Below are 27,924 nucleotides of genomic sequence, written 5' to 3'. Positions count from 1 at the left end.
TGGTGGTTGTTGTGGTGTTTCTGGTTGTGTTATGGTGGTTGTTGTGGTGTTTCTGGTTGTGTTATGGTGGTTGTTGTGGTGTTTCTGGTTGTGTTATGGTGGTTGTTGTATTGGTTGTGTTGTGGATGTGTTTTGGTGTTTCTGGTTGTGTTATGGTGGTTGTTGTATTGGTTGTGTTATGGTGGTTGTTGTGGTGTTTCTGGGTGTGTTATGGTGGTTGTTGTGGTGTTTCTGGTTGTGTTATGGTGGTTATTGTTTTGGTTGTGTTATGGTGTATTTGGTTGTGTTATGGTGGTTGTTTTGGTGTTTCTGGTTGTGTTATGGTGGTTGTTGTGGTGTTTCTGGTTGTGTTATGGTGGTTATTGTTTTGGTTGTGTTATGGTGTATTTGGTTGTGTTATGGTAGTTGTTGTTGTTTTGGTGTATTTGCTCATGTCCTGGTGGTTGTTTTGGTGTTTTTGGTTGTTTTCTTGACATTATTGTTTTTTTTTTTTTTGTTATCAGTCTTGTTTTGCTAGTCGTTTGTTGTTGTCTTGCTGCTCCTGTCTGTCGCTGACCTCCACCTTCTTCTCCTCTCCCCAGCGGGGGGGTCCTGGAGCCCGAGGGCACGGTGGAGATCAAGTTCAGGAGGAAGGACCTCGTGAAGACCATGAGGAGGGTGGACCCCGTCTACACCGGCCTGGCCGAGAGACTGGGTCAGTTCATTATGGGCCTTGCACTGGTCGTCACGGCGTCTCAGACCAAAACCTGGTTGGAACAGGGAGACGTTGATAAAGATACACACTAATAACGTTTGATTTGTCCAGTGCCTTTCATAAGGGCCCAAGAAACAACAAAAAATCATTTTTTATAGAATATGAAATAAATATACTATATAATCAATAATATATATATATATAATATATAATATAATAATCAACAAAAAATAAAATAATCAGGAATTTTCCTGTTTTGTATTCCAATATGTGACAGTGAGAACAAAAACAATCTCTCGTTTAAAACGTCTTGACAACGCAAGCGGCAAAACGAAAAGCTGTCAAAGATGTCAAACCTAAACGGGAATATAAGGTTGGATGTCCATCAGGAGTCCTTTCCACCTCCCTCCTCTCCACCTCCCTCCTCTCCCTGTTCTCCACCCCCCTCCTCACCCCTCCGTCAGGAGGAGCGCTACGTCAAGGGGGGAGGTGGGGGTGGGGCACTTGTTTTTATCTCTGTTGGGATGGTATGATCTTCACAGCTCTGGAGGTGTCAATCACAGCCTGGGATCAATCCTCAGCCTGCCCTCATCATCTAGCACCACCCCCTCCTCCACCCCCTCCTCCTCCACCGCCGCCCTCCTCTCCCCAGCTATTGATTCCTCCTCTGGGCTCCTGGGAGGTGGGGGTGCTGTGTGGGCTCGTTGGGGGCTCGAGGCGATCTCAGCCTGGGTGGAGGTGGAGGTGGGGGTGGAGGTATGGCGGTCTCACCAATTGGCGAATTGACAGAAATCACTCTCCTCTGCTGACAGCGGGGCGGTGCTTTGGAGAGCAGCGCATTAGTGTGTGTGTGTGTGTGTGTGTGTGTGTGTGTGTGTGTGTGGCGGTTCAGGCGGAACCCATCAATGGGTGCTGTGAGCGATGGACAGACAGACGTACGGGGGGGACGGACGGACGTACGGACGGACAGGCAGACAGTTTGGCCCGGTGGCTCTACTCACCATTCAGTCATTGAGCGGACGCGGCTCAGGGGGGGGGCTACAGGTAGACTGTGGGGGACTAACCCACCCATCTGCTAGGAGAGGAGCACCCTGACCTCTGTGGAGGCGCCCCTCGATCTGCCTTTAACTCACACAGCTGATGTGTGTGTGTGTGTGTGTGTGTGTGTGTGTGTTGTTAACATTTACTTTTAGGGCGTTTAGCAGACGCTTTTGTCCAAAGCGACTTACAATAAGTACATTTGTCAGAAGAAAGAGGAACAATTATCTCTGTCTGTACAGTAACAACAGAGATAGCGAGAATATTTAGACATCTTGATCCAAGCGACTTAAAGGCATACTATCAAAACTGGAGCCGATGAGAGCGATGCACGATGATTGGTTTGGTGCCTTAATGCACCGTCGAGTTCCCCTTAAAGTGCAGTAAAATAAACTACTTGATTAAAATTTGAAAGTCAAACACAGGAATCCTGTGTGCATGCCCCCATGTTGTCGACGGTGCGTTAAACCCCCCCCCCCCCCCCCCCCACAGGGACCCCGGAGCTGAACCCCGCTGAGAGGAAGGAGCTGGAGGGCAAGCTGAAGGAGCGCGAGGAGTTCCTGCTGCCCATCTACCACCAGGTGGCGGTGCAGTTCGCCGACCTCCACGACACGCCCGGCCGCATGCAGGAGAAGGGCGTCATCACGGTGAGACGCAGATATAGATTATTATTATTATATGTATGTAGTATTACACTGGACGGCACAGGCTAACGGGCTGAGAGGAGACGCTTCCCTGTGTTGGACGTGACATCACTTCCTGTCTGGGCGGGAGGCCGTGGTTGTGAGCCGATGATGTCAGCAAGCCGTTGAGGAGCGGTTTGGGTGATTCAGTGTTTAAAATCTTTTTTTCAAAGCTCAAAATAAATAGTTTGTTCACCAGGTTAGGGCGAGTGTGTCAAAGATTCCAACCGCTAATATTTTTGATATCATCACTTAGTAATATTTAACTCATTAACAGACGCTTTTATGCGATCGACCCATTCATTTACTTTATTAAATGCAGGTCGTTAAGCAGCTCAATGTTCAAAAATCTTGACCTTGACCTTGAGTCAAACACCCTCACCACTAGACTCTCCTGCTGACACAAACTGAACCCTGATGGATATGCTGTTCATCCCCACACTCTGAATCTCTGGTGAACTTCCTGCATTGTGTCATGAAAACAAGGCGCTAGCTTCTGCTATCCACGCTGATCTGTGATTGGCCGTGGGGAAGTATTCCTAGCCAATCCCACGTTCCTCTGAGGCTCGGGCTGTGTTGTTCTAATTATCAAGCGATGACCCTGGTCCATCGCCCCGGCAACCACAGACCTGCCTCGGGCGGCCATTTTCTCTCTCTCTCTCGCTCTCGCTCTCGCTCTCTCTCCCTCGCTCCCTCTCTCTTTCTCTTTCTCTCACTCTTTCTCTCTCTCTTTCTCGCTCTTTCTTTCTCTTTCTCTCTTTCTTTCTCTTTAATTTATATATAAAGGTCTTCCAGTTTATTGCCCAATACTCATTACACCAGTTTGTATTAGATTCTGCAATAACTGAGGGGGATAAAGACTTTTTTATTGTAAAGTTTTCTCATCAGTTAAAATGAAGCGCAGATGGGACTTATTTCCGTTGGAACGTTTTTCCACTGTTCAATTCATCACTACACTATCAGGACATGGGGCATTTATTCTCAACTATAGAAGTCAAAAGGTCTGGTTTGTGCAGCTAATGAAACAGTTATTTGTTGGTTTTATTAGCGTTAACGCAGACCTGTTTGTTAGCATCCCCGCTAACAAAAACCGCCACAAATGATTTGGTTGTTGGTGTCTACGCTAGTTAAACCGTTTATTTGTTTGTTAGCACCCATGCAAAAAAAACAACACAAATTATTTGGTTGTTTGTAGGCTAGTTAAACCATTTACTTGTTTTTTTAGCACCTAGCCAACGAAACCATTATTTGTTTGTTAGCCTCAATGCTAACAAAACTGTTATTTATTTATTTATAAATAATACAGTTATATAAAATAATAAACCTTTATTCTGTTTACCCGCGTCCGCGCCAGCTTCGCGGCCATTTTGTCTGTTAGCTTCCATGCTAATGAAGCGCTCCTCTCCGACAGGACATCCTGGAGTGGCCCACGTCGCGGCAGTTCTTCTACTGGCGTCTGCGGCGCCTCCTGCTGGAGGACACGGTGAAGGGCAAGATCCACGCGGCCAACAACGAGCTCACCGACGGACAGGTGCAGGCCATGCTGCGGCGCTGGTTCGTCGAGGCAGAGGGCGCCGTCAAGGTGAGACCGTCTGTCTGTCTGTCTGTCCAGCTTTCGGTCGGTTGGCCTGTGGCTCTCTGTTAATCCGTCCAACTGTCTCTCTGTCTGCCTCTGTCTGTCTGTTTGTCTGCCCATTTCTCTGTCTGCCTGTTTTTTGGTTGTCTGTCTGTCTGTCTGACTCACTGTCTGTTTTCATCCTGACTCTACTCTACTTGAAAAGGGTTTACAGATGTAAACTCACCTAAAGGGTTTACAGATGTAAACTCACCTAAAGGGTTTATAGATGTAAACTCACCTAAAGGGTTTACAGATGTGAACTCACCTAAAGGGTTTACAGATGTAAACTCACCTAAAGGGTTTACAAATATAAACTCACCTAAAGGGTTTACAGATGTAAACTCACCTAAAGGGTTTACAGATGTGAACTCACCTAAAGGGTTTACAAATGTAAACTCACCTAAAGGGTTTACAGATGTAAACTCAACTAAATGCATTCGATGATGACTATTAGGGTTTCTTGTTCTTACTTATTTAAACAATTTTACCTTTATAGATCATATTATTATATATGATGGCTCTCTATTTGATGTAGTATTAGCCAAAGGAAAAACAGGGTTTATTGACTGGGCCATTGTTTGACTAATATAATCATTACAATATAATCATGCTTCAGGTTTAGCATTATGGAAACGATTTCAGAGGTTTTGTCACATGCTAATTCTACACACTTCTCTGCAAAATGTCCCAAATCAGCCAAGGCCAGGTTGTGAGGAACATGAGTTCCTCTAACTGTGTGTTCACACCAAAAGACACACGTGTCGCCTGTTCGCGCGAACAGGCGAATGTTGCTGCGCGACAAATCTAAATCTGTCGCTGTGCAGTTATGTGTGCAGTTATGTCAGGCGAACTTGTCTGTACCTGTTGTGGAAGAGGGAGAGACGTCAGAATGCCCGTCGTTTATGGGTTAATAATATAATCCGGAGGCACACACCGCTTTGTGCCGTGATATTATATATATGTTTATATTATATATATATTTATATATTATATATATAATATCATATAATATTATATATAGATAGAGCTCCGGGAGTCGCAAACGGCAACAATCACTTTCTCCTCCAAGCTGCGGTTCACTGCGGAGTGCAGGGAATGGTTGGCCCAGCCGGTTGAACGGTGATTGGCTGTTTTACGTTACTTCTTCACCCACGTTACCCACAGGGAGTGAACGCTGATTGGCTGTCTCACGCGAATGCCGCGGAAAAGTTGAAATATTTCAACTTCAGCGAATTTGTCGCGCTGCAAATCCTCGTGAACGCGCTCGCCGCTCACGTGGAGAAATGTCGCACCGTCAATCAAATGTTGTCGCGGGTTTCGGCAACAAAAAATTTCGCCTGATTCGAGTCTCTACGTTGACCAGGCACGTGCACACATAGGGCCCTAGGGGTGCTTGAGCCCCTGCCCCTTTAGCCTCGCATCAAAAAGTGTGAACACACAGTAACTCAACTGAACCTGGAACTAGACCAGTTTCTAGGGACTCTGAATAGTGGGGACCCTAGACCTGTTTGAGGGACTCTGAATAGTGGGGACCACAGCTCCTCAGTTTTCCACGAAACCCACTTCTAGTCGACCATCACATGACCACAGGGCGGACCAGAGGGGAAGGAACGTTAGTGGGATTATATCGAGTCCTATTGATCGAAACCGAGATACGACGGCGTCAATGAATGGAGACCCTGGAGGTGGACGAGATCCATCTGAGACGGCAAGCCCTCCGGGGGCTAGCCACAGAGCTAAGGCTAGCCGTCCCCAGTCTCTCTGTCTGAGGACTATTAAGAAGCAGCTCTCCCATTGGCTGCCGGGGCTCCAGTGATGTGCCCGGCGTCATTAATCACCGGGCTGGCTGGGGCAGATAGCACGGCAACACGCTGTTTCTTAATTAAAAGCAAACAGATTAGAGATGATTAATACGGGCATTAAGGGTTCTGCTGGACCTCAAGCCCGGGCGCTCATAAAGAGAGACGTTGAATGCCCCCCCCACACACACACACACACACCCCGACCCCTCCTTCCCCCCCCCTCCTCCCTGCAAAATGGACGCTAATCCTGGCTTTGTTTAATATCGGAGGTTTCAGAAACGGATGAATATTCATTTTTTCTTTTCTTCCTTCCCTCCGTTGGGCCCAGGCAACAAAAACACACCATTGTTTATTTTAAATAATGGTTTGGTGTGTTGTGTTGTGAAGAGAACAATATTTGTTTCACAATAAAAGCGTTTCTTGGTTTGCATGCTGTTCTTTCACAGTAAAGGTATTCTGTAGTCCTGAGGCTTTCTGGACCTGAGGGAGCAGGCGTCCGACATCAGGACCTAAGCCCTGCTAAAGCCCGCTTAGTGAGCTGAGGAGCCACATCCTTACTAGTTGTTTTAGCTAGTAGGACCTAAGTGGTAGTTAGCAGTAGTAGTAATGGTTGGGTCAGTATTCATTATATTGATATATAATGAATATTTCTTTACCAGAACATCTCTATCTTGGCCGACTCATGTAGGAGGATGAAAAAATTAAATCTTTAGTTTGATTGATTGACTGAATGAATAATGAATTGATTTTATTGATTGATCGATTGATTTCTGAATGGATTGATCCGAACCATTGATTGACTGATCATTGTGGGTGTGTGCAGGCCTACCTGTGGGGAAGCACACATCCTTTTAGTCAGAGGATCGGTGCATGAATTGATTGGCTGATGCATTGATTGATTAATTGATTGGCTGCTGGGTGTGTGCAGGCCTACCTGTGGGACAATAACGAGGAGGTGGTTGATTGGCTGGAGAGGCAGCTGACGGAGGAGGAGGGGGCACGGTCTGTCGTAGACGAAAACATCAAGTACATCCGCAGAGACCACATCCTCAAGCAGATACGCAGGTAACGCACACCCGAACGCACACAAACACTCACACTCACACTCACATCACAGACCCCACCTTACAGGAGACTATGGGATTCATCTTTCTCATCATCATTTATTGAAGAGTTTGTCTCAAACATTAACCATTCAAAGGGCTGTATTGGCGTGGAAAAGGAACGCTTGCCTCCCAAAAGCACAAAAAGTGAAATAATCATAATAAATGATTGTATTAGTCTATACCAGTGGCGGCTGGTGGTTTTTAAAGTGAGGGAGGAAGGACTGCGCGCTTGGTTGCCATTGAGAAGGAAAGAAGGAAAGGATGCAAAGCCAATTAGTCAAATCAGGCCTACTCTTGATTTGTAAAACTAAATTTAAAAATCTGGGCCTATCATTGGGCCTATTTTTGCCCTTAATGACTGAAGCTATTGGTTGTAATTTGGCTATGTTTATTTTTAGCTACAATTGTTTTAAGAAAAATTATGACAAGACCAGAAGTGATGCCATTTAAAATGCATCATGCTCTGAATCATTCACTAACATCCTTTACACAATATTAAACAGAACGGTAAGAGTAACAAACAATTAAAAGAACAAGAACATCATTTAACTATTGACATGGGCTGTAAGCAATGTAAGCAACATTGTTTGAGGCAAATGTGGATGTTAATGGATGTTTCAGAATATTGGTCATGGTGTTAAGCCAAATAAGATTGAGGGACTTCATTTATAGATCAAGTCAATCCTCCTCGCTGTTTGTGTTGCAAAGATATCAGTGACCTGGTCATACCAAACAGGATATTTTTTAAGTGATTTCAGAATAACGGCGAGTGTAACTCCACGTTTTTGCTACCCTTTTAGACGGCTTGGTAACCCAACGGTGGAGTACCGAAAAATAGGTAGACGGTGGAAACGCCAATATAAGCGAACCGAACCGCACCGCTCGGTGGAAACGCCAATATAAGCGAACAGAGCCGCACTGTACCGCAACGAACAGTAGTGCACCGCTCGGTGGAAACGAGGCATACGAGCGGGTTTGTTGATTCTTGTAGCCTAGAGACTTGAGGGGATAAACCCTCCCCCGGGCTGCTCCACAGCCAGGGCTCCTGCTTATTGGTTCATAGTGCAGCCAGGGCTCCAGCCTATTCGTGAATAGACGTTGATGTGATTCATATTCCTTAACTAGTCCCACCCACTCAGAGGAGGACTTTCCTCCTCTCTCCCATTGACCCCCATGTTATCCACCGGCCGCCAGTAGTTCCCGAGAAATTAATGGGAATTAATGGAGGCTGAGGGAGGAACGTTATCCCCAAAGTAATATTCGCTAGGAGGTAGGGGGTGCTAATATCCCTTTACCCAGGGAAACGAACATTACATATCCAAAGGCATTAAAGTAGTCATATTTAAGGGCATTAATTCATTACAGTAGTCTGGGCAATCGACACTTTTTATTGTCATTAATGTTAAGGAGGATCTTCCTCCCTCTCCTCACTGGAGAAGCCTCCACTGGTCTATACGTGTATTCATCTCTCGGCAGAATATGTTTAGAAGACTTTTCATTCGTTTAAGTTGAAGGATGAGAAGGAAAGGTAATGACCTCATTCCCTCCCTGTGTGCCCCCCCCCCACCCAGCCTGGTCCAAGCCAACCCTGAGGTTGCCATGGATTCCATCGTCCACATGACCCAGCACATCTCCCCCACGCAGCGGGCCGAGGTCGTACGCATCCTGTCCACCATGGAGACCTCGTCCGCCACCTAGAGGGGCCGAGAGAACCCCCTCCCTCTCCCTCACCCTCTTTCCTCCCCCTCCCCTCCCTCTCCATCCTCTCTCCTCCTCTGCCTCTTTGCTCCCCTCTCTCTTCTCCCATCTCTCCTCCCATCTCTCCCTCTCCCTCCTCTCATCTCTCACTCTGTCTCCATCCTCTCACCTCTCTCTCATCTCTCACTCTCTCCCCTCTCTCCCATCTCTCTCCAGCCTCTCTCTCCCCCCCCCCCCCCACCTCATCCTCACCCTCCGCCCCAGCCTGTCTCCCCCTGACCGCGACGCCCCCGCTGGAGTCTGGGGGTAATTGGAGGAGCCATCGCCACGGTCCCTCGGCGCTCGCCAGGGGAAGCCATGAAGCCTTCGGCTATGATTCACACTTATCTCCAGGGAGGGGGGGGGGGGGGGGGGGGAGTGGGAGGAGGCGGGGGGGGAGGAGGAGGAGGAGGGTGGGGAGGTGTCAGGGAGGAGGTGAAAGCAGGGAGTGTGTGGTGAAATGACAGATGTCAGTTTTAACACTTTTCTGTGTACGTTTCCGTTTGACAATACGTTTGTGTACGTGCGTGCGATGAACCGTTAGGGGATAGTTAATATAAGGGCGATTTGAGGGAAAACAGGAAACCGTAGAGACCTAAACACTAGCGTGTAGCGTGTAGTGTTTGGCCCCCATTAACATACGATTAAAAAACAATCTACGCAAAAGACTCTGGCTTAAAATAAGAATCATCTCGTTTCATTCCTCAATGTGAGCTGAGTTGACCACTGTGAATTAAAGACGGCCGTTCTGGTACGTTGGGGTCGTCCCTAAACCAACACTGAACCGACCTTAATACTCTGGCGGTACGTTAACTGGGGACATCGGCGCCGTGATTGGTTGACAACGGACCAACGACTTTATTGTAAAATGAAAGGATTTGCACACCTTGTTCTGATGCACTTAATGAGGGTGCTCCGACATGGGGTGCACAGTGGGGTGGGGGGGGGGGGGGGGCGGCGGAGCGGGGCTGGCCAATGAGGGGAGGGGACCGGAGAGGGAGGGGATGGAGGTGGAGGAAAGGGGGTTGGAGGTAGAGGAAAGGGCAGAGGAAAGCTGGGAATGGGGGACTGCCCGTACACACAGGCTCTCCCTCCTCCTCACTTGCAGCATTAGCGAGGTAGCACCCGCTGCACACGGAATGGCAGCTGTCACTTCTGTCTTAGATACACACACACACACACATGCACACGCACACGTCGTACACACAGTTACACAAGTGTGTACGGCGGCACACAGGCTGCTGTTCGTGCACTTTACTGCTCATTGTTCCCTCGCCTGGCCTCCAACATCAGCGCCACGCCACGCACACACTCACTGACGTGCACTCGCATGCACACACTCGTGCACACACACTCACATGCGCACGCGCTCACACCCACGCACGCACGCACGCACACACTCACATGCACACACAATCACGCACACACTCACCTGCACACACACACACACACACACACTTGCATGCACACACACACACACACACACACACACACACACACACACACACACACACACACACACACACACACACACACACACACACACACACACACGCCCACTCACAAACACTCACATGCACACACAATCACACACACACACACACACTTCCTCTGAGTTGTTGAATAGAAAGGAGGCTTTCATATGAAACAACTTTCAGAAACATTCTTTGGCTAGGTTCTGAAATGATTGGGACTTGATTCCAGTCTTAAAAAGGTTCTCACTTTTTTGAGTTTAATTTTCTCAATGTATTTGTGTTGTTAATTTTTTTTACTAAAACTGACTCAATTATTGGTCTGTTTTGTCAGGTTTTCTGGACCAGTACACCTGGTTTGTACAACTTAACTGGTTCAGAGTTTCTGAGTAATTCATTTAGTTTACTGAAACGTTTGCATGTTAAACTTTAGGTTTTTTTCTTTTTTTAAATACTGACTTTCTAGAAACGATCTGACATCGAGAGTTGTGAAGAAAGGCGGACAAGCAAACTAAAACCTTATTATGATGGAAGAAATATACTTTTTAACAAACTACAGCAAAATGACGTTGAACTAAATGCTGAACTAAAGCTGCCAAACAGACAAACATGTTCGACAGTGTTTGAGGTTACTGTGTGGTTCCCTGTTACTTTTTAAAATGTTTATTTTTCCGGACTGTGGTTGGAGATTATATTTACAATGTTGAACCCTGATGACCATGTCAATAAAAGCTAATGTAAAAAGCATCACGGAGTCACACGTCTTTCCGAACCCTCCGACAGCGCCTCACCAGCGATGGGAAGCTGGGTCACGTTTCCCCAGCTAATTTAATTTCTCGATCGCACAAACCCGAATCTCTCCGAAGACGGATAACGATGATGACGTCAGCGGCGGCCTCGTTAATTCCTCCCCGGTCGGAACAAAGTCGTAGCGCCGGAGAGGGATGGATCATCCTGAGACAATGGCGTCCCATTAACGGCGTTTTATTTTGTCAGCCTTTTAAACTTCAACCGTCTTAGCGCGGATGAAGCACATCAAACAGAAAGTGGGGGGATCCATCACACACCCCTTTTGTTTTGCCCCCCCTCCTCCCACGTCCCTCCCCCGCCTTGGCTCTGTCAACTCTATTACCCAACGACCAACAAATATGTGAGACAAATTGAGTTGCTCGGGCCCAATACCCACCACAATTATAGGACGCCCAATAAGAAAATGATTCATTTGGCGGTATAATTGGAAACGCGTCGTGCCAGGTCTCCCCGGAGAGGCTTGGCTCATTTGTAGCGGGGATCCGGCGCCCGCTAATTCTCCCTTTAATCACGGACGGGAGGGGGGCTGGGGGTCCCTGAGTCTACCAGTCAAAAGGAGGAGGGAGAAGAGTGTTTCCGACCAACTTGGAACAAACTACACGACTTTGGTCCGTTTTTTTTTCTTTCTCTCCATTATTTCGGGACACAATAAAAGACGGAACCGTAAAAAACACATGAAATTCCAATTTGTATTCTTCCTCGTTAATGAACTGCCGATTTCTGTGTGCCCTAAACCAAGCAAAACTCAAACGTTTTATCCTTTTTATAACGGTTCCTTAAAGCTGGTTTAGTGCGGTAGGCCTACACCCATGTTAAGTGTAGGCCTACACCCATGTTAAGGGTAGGCCTACACCTATGTTAAGGGTAGGCCTACACCTATGTTAAGGGTAGGCCTACACCTATGTTAAGGGTAGGCCTTCACCCATGTTAAGGGTAGGCCAACAGCCATGTTAAGGGTAGGTTTACAGCTATGTCACGGGTAGGCCTACAGACATGTTAAGGCTGTGTCTTAGCCACAGGTAGAGTTCTGCGGTTTATATTCTTATCTGTTTCTTCACATTATCTGCCATCTCCAGCTCCTCCACAAACCTCTTCTGTGTGAGTTAAACGCAGTTTTTAACGTTCCATGTTTGTTGTTGCTGAGAAGGCTGGAAAACGGGGAGGCGTAGTCGTGGAAACAAAAGTAATGACGGGATTCAAGAGGCAAAGGAATCGACTCTGCAGAGAAAAGAGTTGGGGGGGGGGGGGGGAAGAGAGAGGGGGAGGGAGGCTTTAAGACATTGTTGGAGAGGTTCAATCTCTCGTCGGAAGGAAAGCATAATTCCATATCCACGTGTCACTGAGACTTGACGGCACTTGAGAGACAAAACCGGTGACCCAGTTGCCAGATTGTAATTAGTGTGTGTGTGTCTCTCGGTCTCTGTCGCTCTCTCTCTCTTTCTGTCGCTCTCTGTATGTCTGTCTCTCACTGTATGGCTGTCCCTGTGTGTGTCGCTCTCTTTCTCTCTTTCTGTCGCTCTCTCTGTCTCTGTCTCTCTCTCTTTCTGTTGCTCTCTCTCTGTCGCTCTCTCTCTCTCTGTCTCTGTCTCTCTCTCTTTCCGGGACACTATGGTCTATGGTCATGAGGTCTCCAGTTCTTCTCGTCTTCTCATTATTGCTGGTGAGGTTTCACCTTTTTATTTATTTTAATACAAAGTCATCAACACTGGGAATGTACCATTAATGAACCAGTACCATTAATACACCAGTCAATTAACCAGCAGCACCAATCAAGCATCCCAGCAATCAATCAGTCCCCTCTGTTTACTAATGAACCAATCAGGCAGGCATCAATCAACTAGAACCATCAATCAATCAATGAATCGTTAATCAGTGAACCATTCCTCAATGAACCCGTGATCAATCAAGTCAATCAACCAGTACATCAATGGACCATCAATCAGTCAACCAGTACCATTAACCAACCATCAATCACTTCACCAATACCGATCCACCAATAGCATCCATCGACCTGAACCATGTGACAGGTCGGTGCTGGCCCGCTGTCTCTTCTGTTTGTCCAAAGTTTACTGTGCTCGGGCGAGGGCTGATACTGCTACTGCTACTGCTAATGCTAGGGCTCGGGCTCGGGCTCGGGCTCGGGCTCATTCTGCTACTGCTACTGCTACTGCTAGGGCTCATACTGCTACTGCTAGGGCTCATACTGCTACTGCTAATGCTAGGGCTAGGGCTCATTCTGCTACTGCTAATGCTACTGCTAGGGCTCATATTGCTACTGCTAGGGCTGATACTGCTACTGCTACGGCTAGGGCTAGGGCTCATTCTGCTACTGCTACTGCTAGGGCTGATACTGCTACTGCTAGGGCTCATTCTGCTACTGCTACTGCTAGGGCTCATACTGCTACTGCTAGGGCTCATACTGCTACTGCTAGGGCTCATACTGCTGCGGCTAGGGCTGATACTGCTACTGCTACTGCTAGGGTTCATTCTGCTACTGCTAAGGTTCATACTGCTACTGCTACTGCTAGGGCTAGGGCTGATACTGCTACTGCTAGGGTTCATTCTGCTACTGCTAAGGTTCATACTGCTACTGCTACTGCTACTGCTAGGGCTCATACTGCTACGCCTACTTCTACTGCTAGGGCTCATAGTGCTACTGCTACAAGTACGACAACTATTACTGCTCCTGCTAATAGTACCAGTACTGGTGCTGCTACAGTACAGCCACAACTGCTGCTACTAGCAATGCTACAAGGACAGCTACTACCGCTACTGCTACAAGTACTGCTACAAGTACAGCTACTTCTATTACTGCTACTACTACTGCTGCTGGTACTAGTACTACTACTGCTACCACCACCACTACTTCTACCCATACTCTGGTACTCTACATGCCTCATGTGTTGATAAACCCGGACACCGTTGCTATCATCCTTACACAGAAGATCTTGTGGTTTTGATGTATTGTTCTAATCTCAGGGCCTGGGTTTCTAATCTCGGGGCTAACCAGCGTGTTGGTATCGTCTGCTTTGTGCCTCGCTGGAGATGAGGAGGAGAGCGCCTCCTTATCTTTGTCCTCTGACCCGTAGCGTCTCTCCCAGCTGGGATTGGAACCTATGACCTCTCCCTTCACAGGCGTCCTTATCTATATGCCTGTAATCTGGAAGAACACACACACACACACACACACACACACACACACACACACACACGCACGTGAACCATTTCATACACCCCCGTGGTGGGGTGCCTGTTGGATGAGGGATGCCTGGTGTTCTGTATTTCTTTAGTTTTTATGGGGGACATCTTTTCTAAGAACTGAATGTATTCACGGTATTGGAAGACATCCATTTGTTCATTTTTGTTTGATGTATAATGCATGAATAAGATGGAAGAATGGATGGGGGATGGTGGATGGATGAATTAAAAGGTTGGATGGATGGTTTGTTAGATGTGAGGATGATGGTGAATGAAATAATGGAGGTTGGATGGGTGGGTGAATGGTGGATGATTGGATGACCCTAGTACTGCACCCCTACTACTACTTACACCTCTCTTCCATTGGCAGAGCGAGAAGAGCTCTTCCCTCAAGCTCATGTAGAGACCAGCCGGGGAGACTACTCTTAACAGATCAGCTCAGGTAGAGAACAGCCTGGAAGATTCTGCTCATAACAGATCAGTCTCCCTGCTTTGATCCTCATGTTAGAGCCTGTTTGATCCAGAGGCAAAAGGCCGTCAATGCAACAGCGATCACAGACGTTTCAGATCCATGTGGTCAGACCACTGGACTCTGGCGGACCAACACACAGAACCTCATTATAGTCCCTTCACCACACATTCATTAAACCTGCATCAAACACACTCAGCTGTATTATGTTTATGTTTATGTAAAGCGTTAAAACTTACGTCCGTAAAGTACAAACTTTACAGGAGAGCGCAGAACAACCTGATTCAGGCTCACCCCAGACAAACCCCCATAAACCTAACGTCTCTTTTATAATGCGAGGAGGCCAGCGAGCACGGGCCCCCCAAAATAAAAGCTTTGTGGCCCTCGGGGGAGGTGAGGGCCCGCCTGCCTGCCGGCCCGACCGGGGGCTAAATCTCTAATCCCCATTAGAACCGTTCCTCCAGGGGCCCCCAGATTACCTCGCCCTCTGATCACCGCCGCTCCGCACGTTCATCCCCCTGCCTGCAACAGCTTAGCCCGTCCTGTCTGGGGAATACATAAAACAGGGGCCCGACCGGGGGCCAGTCCGGGGCCCCGCTGCATCAGGCGAAGGGCAGAGGGCGGAGGCAACGGGACAAGCTGCGACCGGCGATATCAAGCCAGGTGTAGACTGAGTAAATTCAGGAGAAGGCCCCGTGAAGGTGGAGCCCGGGGCCCCCTCTCTCTCTGGAGGTGTCAGGGGCCGGTCTCTGGTATCATGGACCAGTCTCTGGTATCATGGACCAGTCTCTGGTATCATTATGGACCGGTCTCTGTCACTGGTAACACGGTCTGTTGACTGCGGACAGATCTGGGATCAGAAAGGACCGGTTAGAAGGAGTGTGTGGTCTGTGTCTGTGTGTGTGTGTGTGTGTGTGTGTGTGTGTGTGTGTGTGTGTGTGTGTGTGTGTGTGTGTGTGTATGTCTCTCTCTCTCTCTCTCTCTCTCTCTCTCTCTCTCTCTCTCTCTCTCTCTCTCTCTCTCTCTCTCGCTCTACGATTAGTGAGCATCGCATGGTCTGGACACGAGGAATAAAAAAAAAAAAATGGAAATAAATCTAAAATATTAATATCAGTTCCAGGTAACGGAGACTCTACTCTCTCCTGATTCGATACGAGAGAAGCTGACATGAAAGACCTCCACTAACAATAACACGGTATGATATAATGTGTATAATATTAATACAACAATAACAGTAAAAGTAATAATAATATCCCCGATAAAAAAAACTGCCTGTGACAGAAATGCAGACCAGGTGAGTTTTCTCCCTGTGACAAGCTGCTGATTACACACACACACACACACACACACACACACACACACACACACACACACACACACACACACACACACACACACACACACACACACACACACACACACACACACACACACAACATTAACATTCATAGAGGCAGTGGAGCGCAGTGAAGCGCGACCATCACACCGGAGAAGAGATGAGGAGGGAGGTGGAGAGGAGGAGGAGAGGGGGGAGGGGAGCTGTAGGTGGAAGAGGGGGAGATGGGGAGAGGAAGAGGGGGGGGGCGAGCAGTAGTTGGAAAGAGGGGGAGAGGGGGAGGGAGATAAAGGGGAGGAAGAGGCGAAAGGAGAAGGGAGGACGGAAAGAGAGGAGGAGGAGAAAAGGGGGCGCTGGGGGGGGGAGGAGGGAGAGGTTTAAGGCTTATGGAGGAGGAGGTGTGATGTCTGAGTCGAGGAAGAGGGTCATGGGTGGAGGGGAAGGGGAGGTCCTTAGGTCTGATGGCGAAGGCAGTGATCAGGTGGAGGAGAGCAGGTGGAGGGGGGAGTGAAGGGGGTGGGGGGAGGGGAGGGCAATAGGTCTGATGGGGAGGGAGGGGAGGAGGTGGAGTGGGCGGGTGGGGGGGTCGGAGTAGAGGAGAAGGGTGAGGGGGGGTAGAGGAGAAGGGTGAGGGGGGCTGGAGAGTAGAGGAGGTGGATGGGGGAGGTTGGAGTAGAGGAGGTGTGTGCGTGTGTGTGTGTGTGGGGGGGAGGTTGGTAGAGGAGGTGTGTGTGTGGGGGGGGGGGGGGGAAGGTTGGTAGAGGAGGTGTTTGTGGCAGGGAGGGGGAGGGGTGATGGGGGGCTGGAGTAGAGGAGGCAGGAGGGGAGGTGGTGTAGAGGAGGGGGGTGGAGAGGAGGTTGTGTGTGGGGGTGTTTGGAGGAGGTGGGGGTGGGGGGTGGAGTAGAGGAGGTAGGTGGGGGGGGGGGGGGGGTGGAGGTGGTGGAGAAAGGGGGGGGTGGGCGGGGGGGTGTTTTGAAGGTTGCCCGGAGTGCGCTCCAGAGAAAGGTCAGTGTGCAGCGCGCAGCGACCGCGGCCATACATCATGATTATTACTGTATAGGTCATCGATCGCTATCGAAACACACGCCGTCTCCACGCCGCCGCCGCGCCGGGTGACCGACCAGGAAGGGACCAGACCTCGACCTGGTCCAGGCCAGCCCCCGGGACCCGGTTCTGGGTCTCTCTCACCCCCCCTTCCTTGCTGGTCTCCAAACTAGTCCGGTTTGATGGTTCTCTCATTTATCTTATTAACTCATGTTTAGACTCTGATGCGCTAATCCTCTTAGACATGTTTAAAGAATAACCATGTTCTGCTAATTTTCCATTTCTATTTCCTATTTTATACATGTACATCATTTATGTGTGTTTTTATTTGAATGTTCCACCTAAATGGAGGCCAAAATACCTTTACTTATCGTCTTCATACTGTTTTGTAAACCAACACTAAAGACAAATGGAAAGCAGCCTTCTGCATCTACAGTTGTTGTAAGTTATGAAGAGAGTTCTAGAAGACGGATTCACACAGGAAAGTAGTAGCAAGAAAGTTGAATAATAGTCGGACACACATACGCACACACACACACACACACACACACACACACACACACACACACAGTAACAAACACACGATCCCATTTACATACGCCTGTTTGCCACTTAATGGTGAAGCCCAGAAATGCTGACCTACGGCGTTTTGCATGAACGCGAACATAACATCCGTCGGAGGCTGCGGAGCGGCGAGAGGCGCCCGCATTAAAATGCACACATAGCGGTGACATCACTGGCGCGTGGAGGGACCGGCTCCCGGCGGGGCGCTCCGTCGTCGTCTGGTGGGTGGTGGGTGGTGGGTGATGAGGGGGGGGCGGGCAGGGCGGGTTTGTCATGGAGGGTCGTCCTACACACGCCGTCCTCCACATCATCTGAAGGACGCTGCCGGCCAACCGGGGAAATCATCGGGCGTCGCAACGAGACGCGACGCTGTGCGTTTCGAGAGAAAAACCACAACAAATGTACGAACTCATGCATAGTCTAATACACACACCGGGGCGGAGACGGGCCGCTGCTATAGGGTGCGTTCGCACGGAACCCTTTCAGACGCTTTCATATTCACAGGACTTTGTTGGCCCTCAGCATGAAATCGTCTAAGATGTGGCTCACATCGAAAATATCTAACGCTCTAACCTCACCCAAACATACCCTTACTCTGACACCTAACCCATGTCATATCCAAACCCTAACATCAACTCTAACCTACACTCCTAACCTAACCCTCTAACCGTAGTCTCACCCAAACCCTAAACGACCCTCCTACCCGGTCCTAAACCCATAACACTTCTCTCCTCACCCTGAACGACCCTCCTAGCCCTAACCCTGTCCTACCCTCCTAACCCTAACCCTATCCTAGGCCCCTAACCCAAAACTACTCTGGGACCCTAAATCTCTAGCCCTAGCTTACCCTAAACTACTCTCCTTACCCTAACCCTCTCCTAGGCCCCTCTCCCAACCCACTACCACACTATAACCCTGACCCTACTCTCCTAACCCTAACCCTAGATCCCTCCTTCTCTAGCTACCTAGCTACCTAGCTCCTATGAAAGTAGCCTTCTTCATGGACAACAGAGGAACCTACAGATGAGCAGGAGGAACCAGAGACTGAAACAGGCCCTTTTTGAAGATGATAGATTCCCTCCTGGGTCAGCCTGGCTAGGCGGTATTGTCAGAAGCCTTAGATTAAAGTCTCCCCTGAATGCTATTCATAACTAATATCCAAAACTATTTACATATAGAACCCGCTGTGCATCTCTCTGGATAACTGATAACAAAACAAGACGAATCCTATAAAAGAACCGACTAACTAACCAGCACACCAACCGAGGAAAGGAAGCGCTTTACACTAATATCAGTTTTTCTTGTGCACAAATAATTCTAAGATCTGTTTACCAGTAAGTTTTTATCAATGCATAACTTAGCGGTGTAGCGAACAGAGAGAGCGGAGATAAGGGCTGCGTATACACCGCCATGAATTGTCGCCATGGCCCCTGAGATAAACACAAACGTGTTGACGCGTGACAGCAGCGGAGCCCAGAGATACGCCATAGATTCTCTCTGATTGGAAACCACTGCAGAGGAATATAAACGAATGTGAGAGGTATAAAGCAAAGGAGCAGGCGGCCCGACGTTCAGGTTTATAGAACTGAGCGCTAGATCAAATTAAGATAACACTTATAAATTAATCATTTGGTGTGCGCTCGCTGTTGTCCAGGTAGTCGAAGCAATTTATGGAATACCCCCAAAGGAAGGCTTTTAATTTGACGATCTGAACAAACAAATCAGCTCCTTGGTTATTCCTGTGTCATAGAAATGTCTGGAGACGCTGGCTCTGTTGGAAGGTCTGCTGTTCATACCAGGGTTTGACCAGAAGATGTCCTGCAGAACTCTGTGGAGGAACGCTCTTCATGTACGTAAGGGTAAAATACATATCTTAAAGGAGTAAGATATGGTTTCAAGACTTACTTGTTCAGAGCATAGCCGTGTATACAGGGAATGGGTTAACCTAGCGATTGTTAGAGCTTGGCACTTGGTTCTATAAACATCCTTACTGTACTGACAACGATATATTGTTGTTTCTCCTTCTTCTGACAAATGTACTTATTGTATGTCGCTTTGGATAACAGCTAAATGCCCTACATGTAAATGTAAATGTAAATATCTGAAAGGAGTAAGATGTGGTTTACAGTATGAAGCAGGGAGTCCCACTCCATCATCCTCTGATACATCACCCAGGTCCAGCCCACTGTGATGCCCCCTGAAGGTCACACCTTGTCAAGATCCATCTCTCAGCGAGGGACAGATCTGCATCTATTTGAGGAGAGTTCCCAGAACGCCTGCTGTAACACGTACGTAGGCTAACTGCTCTTGGTTTGGTAACAGGTTGGTTCTGCGGAACATTTGCACAGTGCCTCATAGCTGTATCTCTGTGATGGATTTGACAAGAGGTACTTTACTATACTACAATATGCAGTATTATTACTGTACAATACATAGATGTGCTATACTGAATATACTGTACTATATTATAGACACAATACTGTACTAGACTAAAGATTCTGTACTGTATTATAGACTCAGTACTGTACTAGACTATAGATACTGTACTAGTACTACAGATACAATATTGGACTATACTATTGGTACTATACTATAGATAATTTTCTACACTGTACTATTTTATAGATACTATACTATAGATAATATTCTGTACTGTACTATACTATACTATACTATAGATAGATACCAATAGTATAGGTACTATTGTATCCTTGCCCTGTCTCTTTAGTACTCATGATATACTATAGTATACTATACACACTACATTATCCTCACCCTGACTCCCCAGTCCTCATTGATGAGTCCTCCCTATAGATAATAAACTATACTATAGTATATATGCTATAGTATAGGTACTACAGTATCCTGGCCCTGACTCCCCAGTCCTCTCCCTCTGATCCACCAGTTGGGGACCACAGCAGACAGGGTGAGCGTGGCTGATGATGGTGCGCTCTTCAACTTTAATCAAAAGTCCCTCCTCCCCCCCTCTCATAATAATAGGCCAGTGAGCATGCAGGAGGTGGACTCCACATCAATCACTCCCCACATTTCACACCAGCGCAATAAATATGCTAATGAGCACGGGCCAGTGTCTCACGCTTCGAGATCCCGGAGAGGAAAAAAAGAAAGGAAAAAAGAGAAGAAAAGTGTATTAATTGCCCGTGGCCAGAGCAGCGGTATTACAGTGGCCAATGATTATACAACGTGTGAGTGATTTTCATATATTAAGCGGACCTGCCGCTTTGGGCCAAAATAAAGTAAAAGGAGTCGAACGAGAGAATCGGGTCAAATTCATCAACCAATGAACAGGCAAAGGGTAATGACAAAAGGCCGGCCAAATGCTTTCCATTACAAAGGAAAACACATTCTCAGATCCTAATCTTAAAAAGGCAGAGGAATTGTATTAATTAATTAACTTATAATAACGTGTTTCACGTCGGCATGACTTTACTCCTCTTGAATTATAGTAATATGCCCTGGGGGTGGAACTGGCATTTAGGTGCAGTGTTAAGGCTTTTATTAAAACACGTCTGGTAAAGTCCCTGTTGACAGACTGGAGACTGTGAATGCAGGCAGACTTCTGGTCAAACATGTTGCCTTGTCTTGCCGTTAAAGTGGATTTAGACCTTTGACAACATTCAGGGAGTGTTTTGCTTCCTAAGTTGGTATATTTCCAATTAAAATAGTGTCCTAGCTAATAAAAGACACTATTTTCATGCAGGAGAACTCACAGTAGTGATGTGAAAGGTTTGATTAGCTGTCACTAGTTGCTAGTTATTAAGTCTTTTAAGCGGCCACTTTTATCAAAAGCCACTTAAGGTTAATCGTCAGCTACAGGTCATTAAGGAGCAGGTAGGGGTCGGGGGTCATCTTGTGCCTGGCTTCCTACAGGTGTGTAGAAAATGGGAATTGAACCCAGAACCTTTTCTGGGAGGGACACCCAATGCTCTGTCCTCGAAAACGAATCGATGTGGAAGTTAATCATCAAGTAAAACAGAGATAAAACTAAAAACAATTGGACGTATACACACCAGTGCTGAGCTCATAAATGTTTTTTAAATGCACATATAGTCTCTGTGGGCGGTTTGCCTGGGCGGTTTAATGCTGTAATCCGTGTCACATAGATTTACATCGATTACCTGGCGGTGTGTTTGCCTTGCAAATCTCTGCCGTAATCAAGGCATTTTGTTTGGCTAAACAAGGATTACTCAGATTAACAACAAGAGCGTTATCTCCTTCCAACAGACACCGCCATCGCCTGATCATAGCTAATAGTTTTAGCTTAATTCATGACAACGTTTGCAGAGTCATCGCTTATTTTTATGAACTAATTGATTCTGTTAATGTCTGCGTATTTTACAGGGAGTAGAATGACTTTGGGGTCCTTGGCGTGCCTAGTATTCTCTTACACTCCTGTGTGGTTTATGACTTTACGATGCTGGGGCTAACTTTGCGAAGTGTAGTTAGCAGGTACGCTGTGGTCTGCTGTGGAGACATCTTTGTATCACGGATAGCCTGGAAGAACGGGCGTCTAGAGGTAGTCTTGGTCAGGGCTCGTTGCTTCACGCACAACCGTACTCACGACGACCTCGGAAATCATGGTGATGGAGGTATTTCGAGAAAATGAACAAGCAATACAAATAAGTTCAAGAGATCTCTCATGGGACGCCCCATTGATGCAGCAATCATAACTTGCCGTGGATAAGCTGTTTCACACAGTGATTCCGAGAGTCGAGGACACTCAGAAACGTACCAAAGAAATGTACCTTGAGAATAAGATGATCAACATTATTTGCACTCAACTTTCTATGGCAGATTTCTCTAGAGCTCAGAGCTTAGCCCGTTACAGAACTCTGTGTGAGCTCATTTATTTTAAAGGACCACTGATTCTAACTTCTCCTCCCGGGGTGGTGATTTCAGACTTTGGATGTGGCTTCTCCCATCTCCCGGTCTCCGGGAATCTGCTACAGAGGAAGAGCTTGTTAGGTTGTGTGCTGTCCACATCTCACACTTATGATGATCCACTGGGCTCTTGATGAGACAGTAGTGTACAGATATATATGTGGGGCAGCATGTGGCTCAGGATGTACAGCGGGTCGGCTGGTAAACGTAAGGTTGCTAGTTCGATCCACGGCTCCTCCTACCTGAGTGTTGAGGTGCCCCTGAGCAAGGCACCTCAGCCTAACTGCTCCCTGTTGAGAACTATAAGTTCAGCCCCTTGCTAGTAACTGGATTAGGTCTTTATTTGTTTTTTTTTCCCCTTAATGGTGAAGTGTGAATTAGTAAAGGTCAAAGGTCAACCCCATGTCCATGACCAGATGGGTCCCCAAAGCTCCACCAAATACCAACCATATCAAATATGTCATCCCACAGATTACAACTTCTCCAATCTGAGAGTACTTTCAAACTCATGAAGAGGTCATCACAATTTCTACAGTTAACTATAAAGGTGGTTATTTTTTATCAAAAACAATAAAAGCCCAACAACCATGACATAACATCCTGAAAGAAAGCTTCACTCGGGTTCCATGTCAATAGAGAAAATAGATGAGTTTTATGGTTATGTTAATTTGGCTTTCAGCTGAGCAGTGAAAATATTCTCAAGACGTCTATTTTATAGAAATTACAAAATGCTTCCGGTTTTCCTTCGAACCAAAAGAAGTTAAGGAAACAGCGAATACCACAACATGTTTATCGTGTTCATATCCTAAAGTAAAGCCACCTTCCATAAATCCAAGACAATAATGGTATTCATAATCTTATAAGAAGCCTAAATCGCAGGATTATTGCACTTCTAAAGGTGTTTTATTATGCAGTCTTGCATTTGAAATAAGTCTCTAGACAATCAGAGAACATATCACTGTCCGCATTGGAGACCGTCAATGCCTGGAAACTTTATTGATTCATCTGGCATAAACATTAATGACGTGGATATGATATCACTGAAGCCGACACAGCGTTCGTAGGGTTTGTGGTGCAGTTTATTTGGCAACTGTTTTTCTACTTATTTTAAACACAATAATACAAACTAGCACAGTGAGGAACCACATAAACAGAATAAATACAAAAGTTTGGTTTGTTTGCAATAATCGTCTTATCTGTATTTAAATGAAGAGTTGTTGTTTTTTTTTTCAAAGGTGGTCGATATTCAAACCCTGAATACTGTTCAAGTAAACCGTGGACTGCTCTATACAACTGTGTGTTATTGTTTCATACCATCAAGTCATTATTCATATTTAGGGTTTGTGTTGTCCTTTTAAAGGCTAACCTGTGTGCTGGGTACCAAATCATTAACATTACAGAGAGGAGATAAATATCAGTCGGTTCTTCACAATGCACCCTGGCCCTGAGAGAAGGCATTTGGTCAAATTATCATCTGTTAATACACATGAGAAATGGGTTTAATTAATCAAGTTAATCAAGTTAACTCTTAAAAAAAGGTTAACATTTTAATGTTTTGGCCCATATAGGTCTGATGTTAACATAAAAAACAATATATTATAGGAAATGTGGAAATCATTTTCGTAAAAGGTTTTATGGCCCACAGACTGTCATGATGAAATAACGTTCTTCTTTTCATCCAATATATTAATTTAAGAATAGATAAATAAATAGATACCTACATAAATAGGCCACATAAAGAAATACATAAATAAATAAATAGCCCAAATAAATACATAAATAAAGCGGAAACTATGACTAAATAAATAATATAAATAACGCATCTTTAAAACATACATTAACAAATTATTTCAGAAGATATAGTATTAGATTTGCCTTTCATTCATTTTTTTTCTTCTTATCAATCCCATTTTATCCGGTTCGGTGCTATGTCCAAATCCCGGTGGTCCGGTTCTGTCGAGCCCCGGTTGTCCGGTTCGGTCGAGTCCCCCCGGTGCTCTGGTTCTGTCGGGTCCCCGGTGGTCCTGTTTCGGTCGAGTCCCGGTTGTCCGGGTCGGTCGAGTTCCCGGTGCTCCCCCGGTACTGCTGCTACCAGACGGTCCCTTCGCTGACCTCGGAGGACGGCTGGGACAGCTGGTTCGTGTATCCGTTCTCGCTGAGCGACAGAACCGTGAACGGGGTCCCAGACGAACCGCACATGTCGCTGGACACGCTGCGCATGGAGCCGGGCCCCATGGACCCGGGCCCGTTAGGCTCCGGACTCGGCGAGTCCGCGGCGTGGTGGTGGTGGGAGGCCGACATGATGTCCGAGTAGCACGGGACGTCCTGGTGCCCGGGGTGCTGGTGCTGGTGGTGGGGGTGTTGGTGGTGGTGCTGCTGCGGGTCCATGCCCCCCAGCGGGGTACCGGTGGGGACGGAGGAGGGCACGTAGCCCAGGTCTGCGGGGGTCTGGGCCTGGGAGGACGGCGGGCCCTGGTAGTACTCGTAGTTTCCCCCGGAACCGTAGTACTCACCTGGGTAGTCTGGAGGGGTCGGGACAGACGGAGGAAACGGAATTAAAGACGAGTATTTAATCATGCATCTCTGTACATCTCATGCGTAATAGAACTACGTCCCTAAAACGTGTCCAAATACATTCTGAAAACGATTTTCGTTTTAGTTTGAACATAAAACAAAGGAATAGCGGTCGTGTTTATTCCACGTGACGACAATCTATCTGACAAAACGGACTTTAATCGCTCATAGCGTTCAGTGCACCTTGTTGAGAGAGAAGATTTAATCAATGTTTTTTTTTTGTTGTTTTTTTAGCGGAGAGACCCCCAGAGATCCGGGGTCCGCAGAGTGACCCCCAGGGTGCCGGGGTCCACAACCCACCTGCATAGTAGGAGAAGGGCCCCCCGGCCAGCAGCTCCCCGGGCTCCATGCGCTCCCCGAGGCTCCGCATCCTGCGCGGGCTCCGGAAGAACGCGTGGCGCCTCGCGCCCAGCGCGCTGAGCTGCTTCATGCGACGCTCCTTGGAGCGGCGGTTCTGGAACCACACCTGGAGAGACACAGAGTCACGGTTAATAAAGATATTAATATAGATATTCATGCGGTTCTGGAACCTCACCTGGAGAGACACAGAGTCACGGTTAATATATATATATATATATAATTCCGGTGTCATAATGACACCGGAACCACCAGGGTTCTGGAACCACACCTGCACCACAGAGCCGTGTTTAATATATGTTCTATATATATATATATATATATGTATAGAACATATATAATATATAGAACATAATGACACCGGAACAACCAGGTTAATCGAGTATAATATATAATATAACGGTCTATAACGGTTTATATTTAATTTGAATTATTAGTAGCTTTACCTTCAGGTTTATCCCGGTAACACTGATTGTTAACATGACAAATATTAAGGTTGAAATAAAACAATTCACCATCAGCGTCGTGTTTAATACAACAATATTATTAATAGTAGCCCAGGGCATCAAAATAGTATATCCATTATTATGGGGTAAAAAATGTGCTGAGACTGTATTGGATTATGGCGAAAATGTGTGTGTGTGTGTGTGTGTGTGTGTGTGTGTGTGTGTGTGTGTGTGTGTGTGTGTGTGTGTGTGTGTGTGTGTGTGTGTGTGTGTGTGTGTGTGTGTGCGGGCTTGCGTGTGTTTATTTATGTGTGTGTGTGTGTGTGTGTGTGTGTGTGTGTGTGTGTGTGTGTGTGTGCGTGCGTGTGTGTGTGCGTGCGCGCGCGCGCGTGCGTGTGTGTGTGTGTGTGTCTGAGTGAGAGTGAGCTTTATTTTGCACCTCCCCTGTTAGCTTTTTTCCACTAAAGCTTCCACCTGTTCTAATTCGTTAATTGGCGTGACGTCACATCCGCCTCCTCCTCGTACCTGGATGACCCGCATGTTGAGCCCGGTCTCCTGGGCCAGCTGCTCCCGGATGTGGCGCGTGGGCTTCGGCGTGGCCGCGAACGCCGCCTTGAGCGTCTCAAGCTGCTTGGCCTTTATGGTGGTCCGGGGCCCGCGCCGCTTTCCCGCCACGCTGGTCTCCTCGTTCTCGTTGTTCGCGCCCTCCTTGTCTGACAGCGGGCCGCCCTCCGACTCCTTGCCGTCGTCCGCCAGCGGGTCCTGCGGGTCCGGGGACATGCTCGGGTCGCTGCACGTCGTCACTGCGGAGGAAGACAACCAGGTTAATACATGATGTTATGGTATGTATTATGGATTGTTTTATTACTATGTGATATTATATGTTATGTATTGTTAAATTATGTTATATTACATATTATGTTATATTATATATGTATGTGATGTTATATGTTATATATTGTGCTATAGTATATATTATGTATTGTTTTATTATGTTATATAATATATTATGCATTGTTATATGATGTTTATTATATATTATGTTCTTTTCTGTAGGCCTATTGTGTATTGTTATATTTTATACAATATGTATTGATACTGTCGTTACTTTACCACGTACGAGAAGGACACATTACAGCCCATAATAATCCTAATAATAATAATCCTAACCCTAATGAGGATAACAATAAAATAATAATACAAGCAACCAATTATAAATAGAAATTATAATAAATATTATCAAACTAATATTTTATAATATCGGAGGATATATTTAATGTGGAATAATAATAATAATAATAATAATAATAATGTACTAATGTACTAATAATATTAATACTAGATACTAATATATAATATATAATACTAATATAAATAGTATAGGCAACAAAATACTACTAATAATATTAATAATAATAGAAATAATATTAACACTAATTCCGTTCCGTATTATTATAGCCTATCTGATAAGTGCCCACGATAGTTTTATCCTCCCCTAGTGAACAAAGCGGTTCGGGGTTCGGGGTTCGAGTCCCACCTGACAGCAGCACGGTTTCGCGGCCCTGGCTGTTCTGGTAGTCCTCCTTGCAGATGAACTTGAGCTCGTCCAGGACGTACAGCTCCTCGCCCGTGGACAGCTGCTTGTTGCACATGACGCACGTGAAGCAGCCCAGGTGGAACACCTTGCTCTGCGCGCGCCGCACCAGGTCGCTGGGGGAGATGCCCTCAGAGCAGCCGCCGCACTTGGTGCCAAACCTCCTGGAGCCAAGAAACACAGGAGGAGGAGGAGGAGTACTCAATTATACATTTACATCTAGGGCGTTCAGCGGACGCTTTTATCCAGAGCGACTTACAATCAGTGCATTTGTCAGAAGAAAGAGAAACAACAATATATCTCTGTCGGTACAGTAAGGATGTTCATAGATCCAAGTGCCAAGCACTAACAATCAGTAGGTTAACCCATATACAACAAAGATAACTAGGATAAGACGCTACACAATGCTACTATTTTTTTTTTTTGAATGCCAGGCGTACAACATACAATAAGTGCGTAAGAGGGGGAGGGGGGGGGGG

The 27,924-nt window shown here is 46.7% G+C and overlaps 2 protein-coding genes across 7 annotated transcripts in view; one reads left to right on the top strand and one right to left on the bottom strand.

Moving 5' to 3' along the window:
• The window catches only part of acaca (acetyl-CoA carboxylase alpha), a 52,741-nt gene extending 41,844 nt beyond the window's left edge, over nucleotides 1-10,897 (top strand). For all 6 annotated transcript variants that reach the window (XM_084474051.1, XM_084474048.1, XM_084474046.1 and 3 more), the window contains 5 exons: nucleotides 582-694; nucleotides 2,225-2,379; nucleotides 3,827-3,997; nucleotides 6,764-6,900; nucleotides 8,513-10,897. In XM_084474051.1, coding sequence (XP_084330177.1) covers nucleotides 582-694; nucleotides 2,225-2,379; nucleotides 3,827-3,997; nucleotides 6,764-6,900; nucleotides 8,513-8,639 — 703 coding nt within the window. In that variant the 3' untranslated portion in view covers nucleotides 8,640-10,897. The remainder of the gene's footprint in view (nucleotides 1-581; nucleotides 695-2,224; nucleotides 2,380-3,826; nucleotides 3,998-6,763; nucleotides 6,901-8,512) is intronic.
• A 13,665-nt stretch (nucleotides 10,898-24,562) lies between these two features.
• LOC311354744 (LIM/homeobox protein Lhx1-like) overlaps nucleotides 24,563-27,924 on the bottom strand; it is a gene marked incomplete at both ends in the record, with an annotated part of 4,534 nt that continues 1,172 nt past the window's right edge. The window contains 4 exons of the mRNA XM_084474592.1: nucleotides 24,563-24,996; nucleotides 25,349-25,514; nucleotides 26,377-26,654; nucleotides 27,389-27,609. Coding sequence (XP_084330718.1) covers nucleotides 24,563-24,996; nucleotides 25,349-25,514; nucleotides 26,377-26,654; nucleotides 27,389-27,609 — 1,099 coding nt within the window. The remainder of the gene's footprint in view (nucleotides 24,997-25,348; nucleotides 25,515-26,376; nucleotides 26,655-27,388; nucleotides 27,610-27,924) is intronic.

The sequence above is a fragment of the Micromesistius poutassou genome (assembly GCF_964030765.1).
Source record: "Micromesistius poutassou genome assembly, chromosome: 10".
Taxonomy (NCBI): domain Eukaryota; kingdom Metazoa; phylum Chordata; class Actinopteri; order Gadiformes; family Gadidae; genus Micromesistius; species Micromesistius poutassou.
Note: the sequence above shows the minus strand (reverse complement) of the source record. Positions and strands in the feature narration are given on the sequence as shown.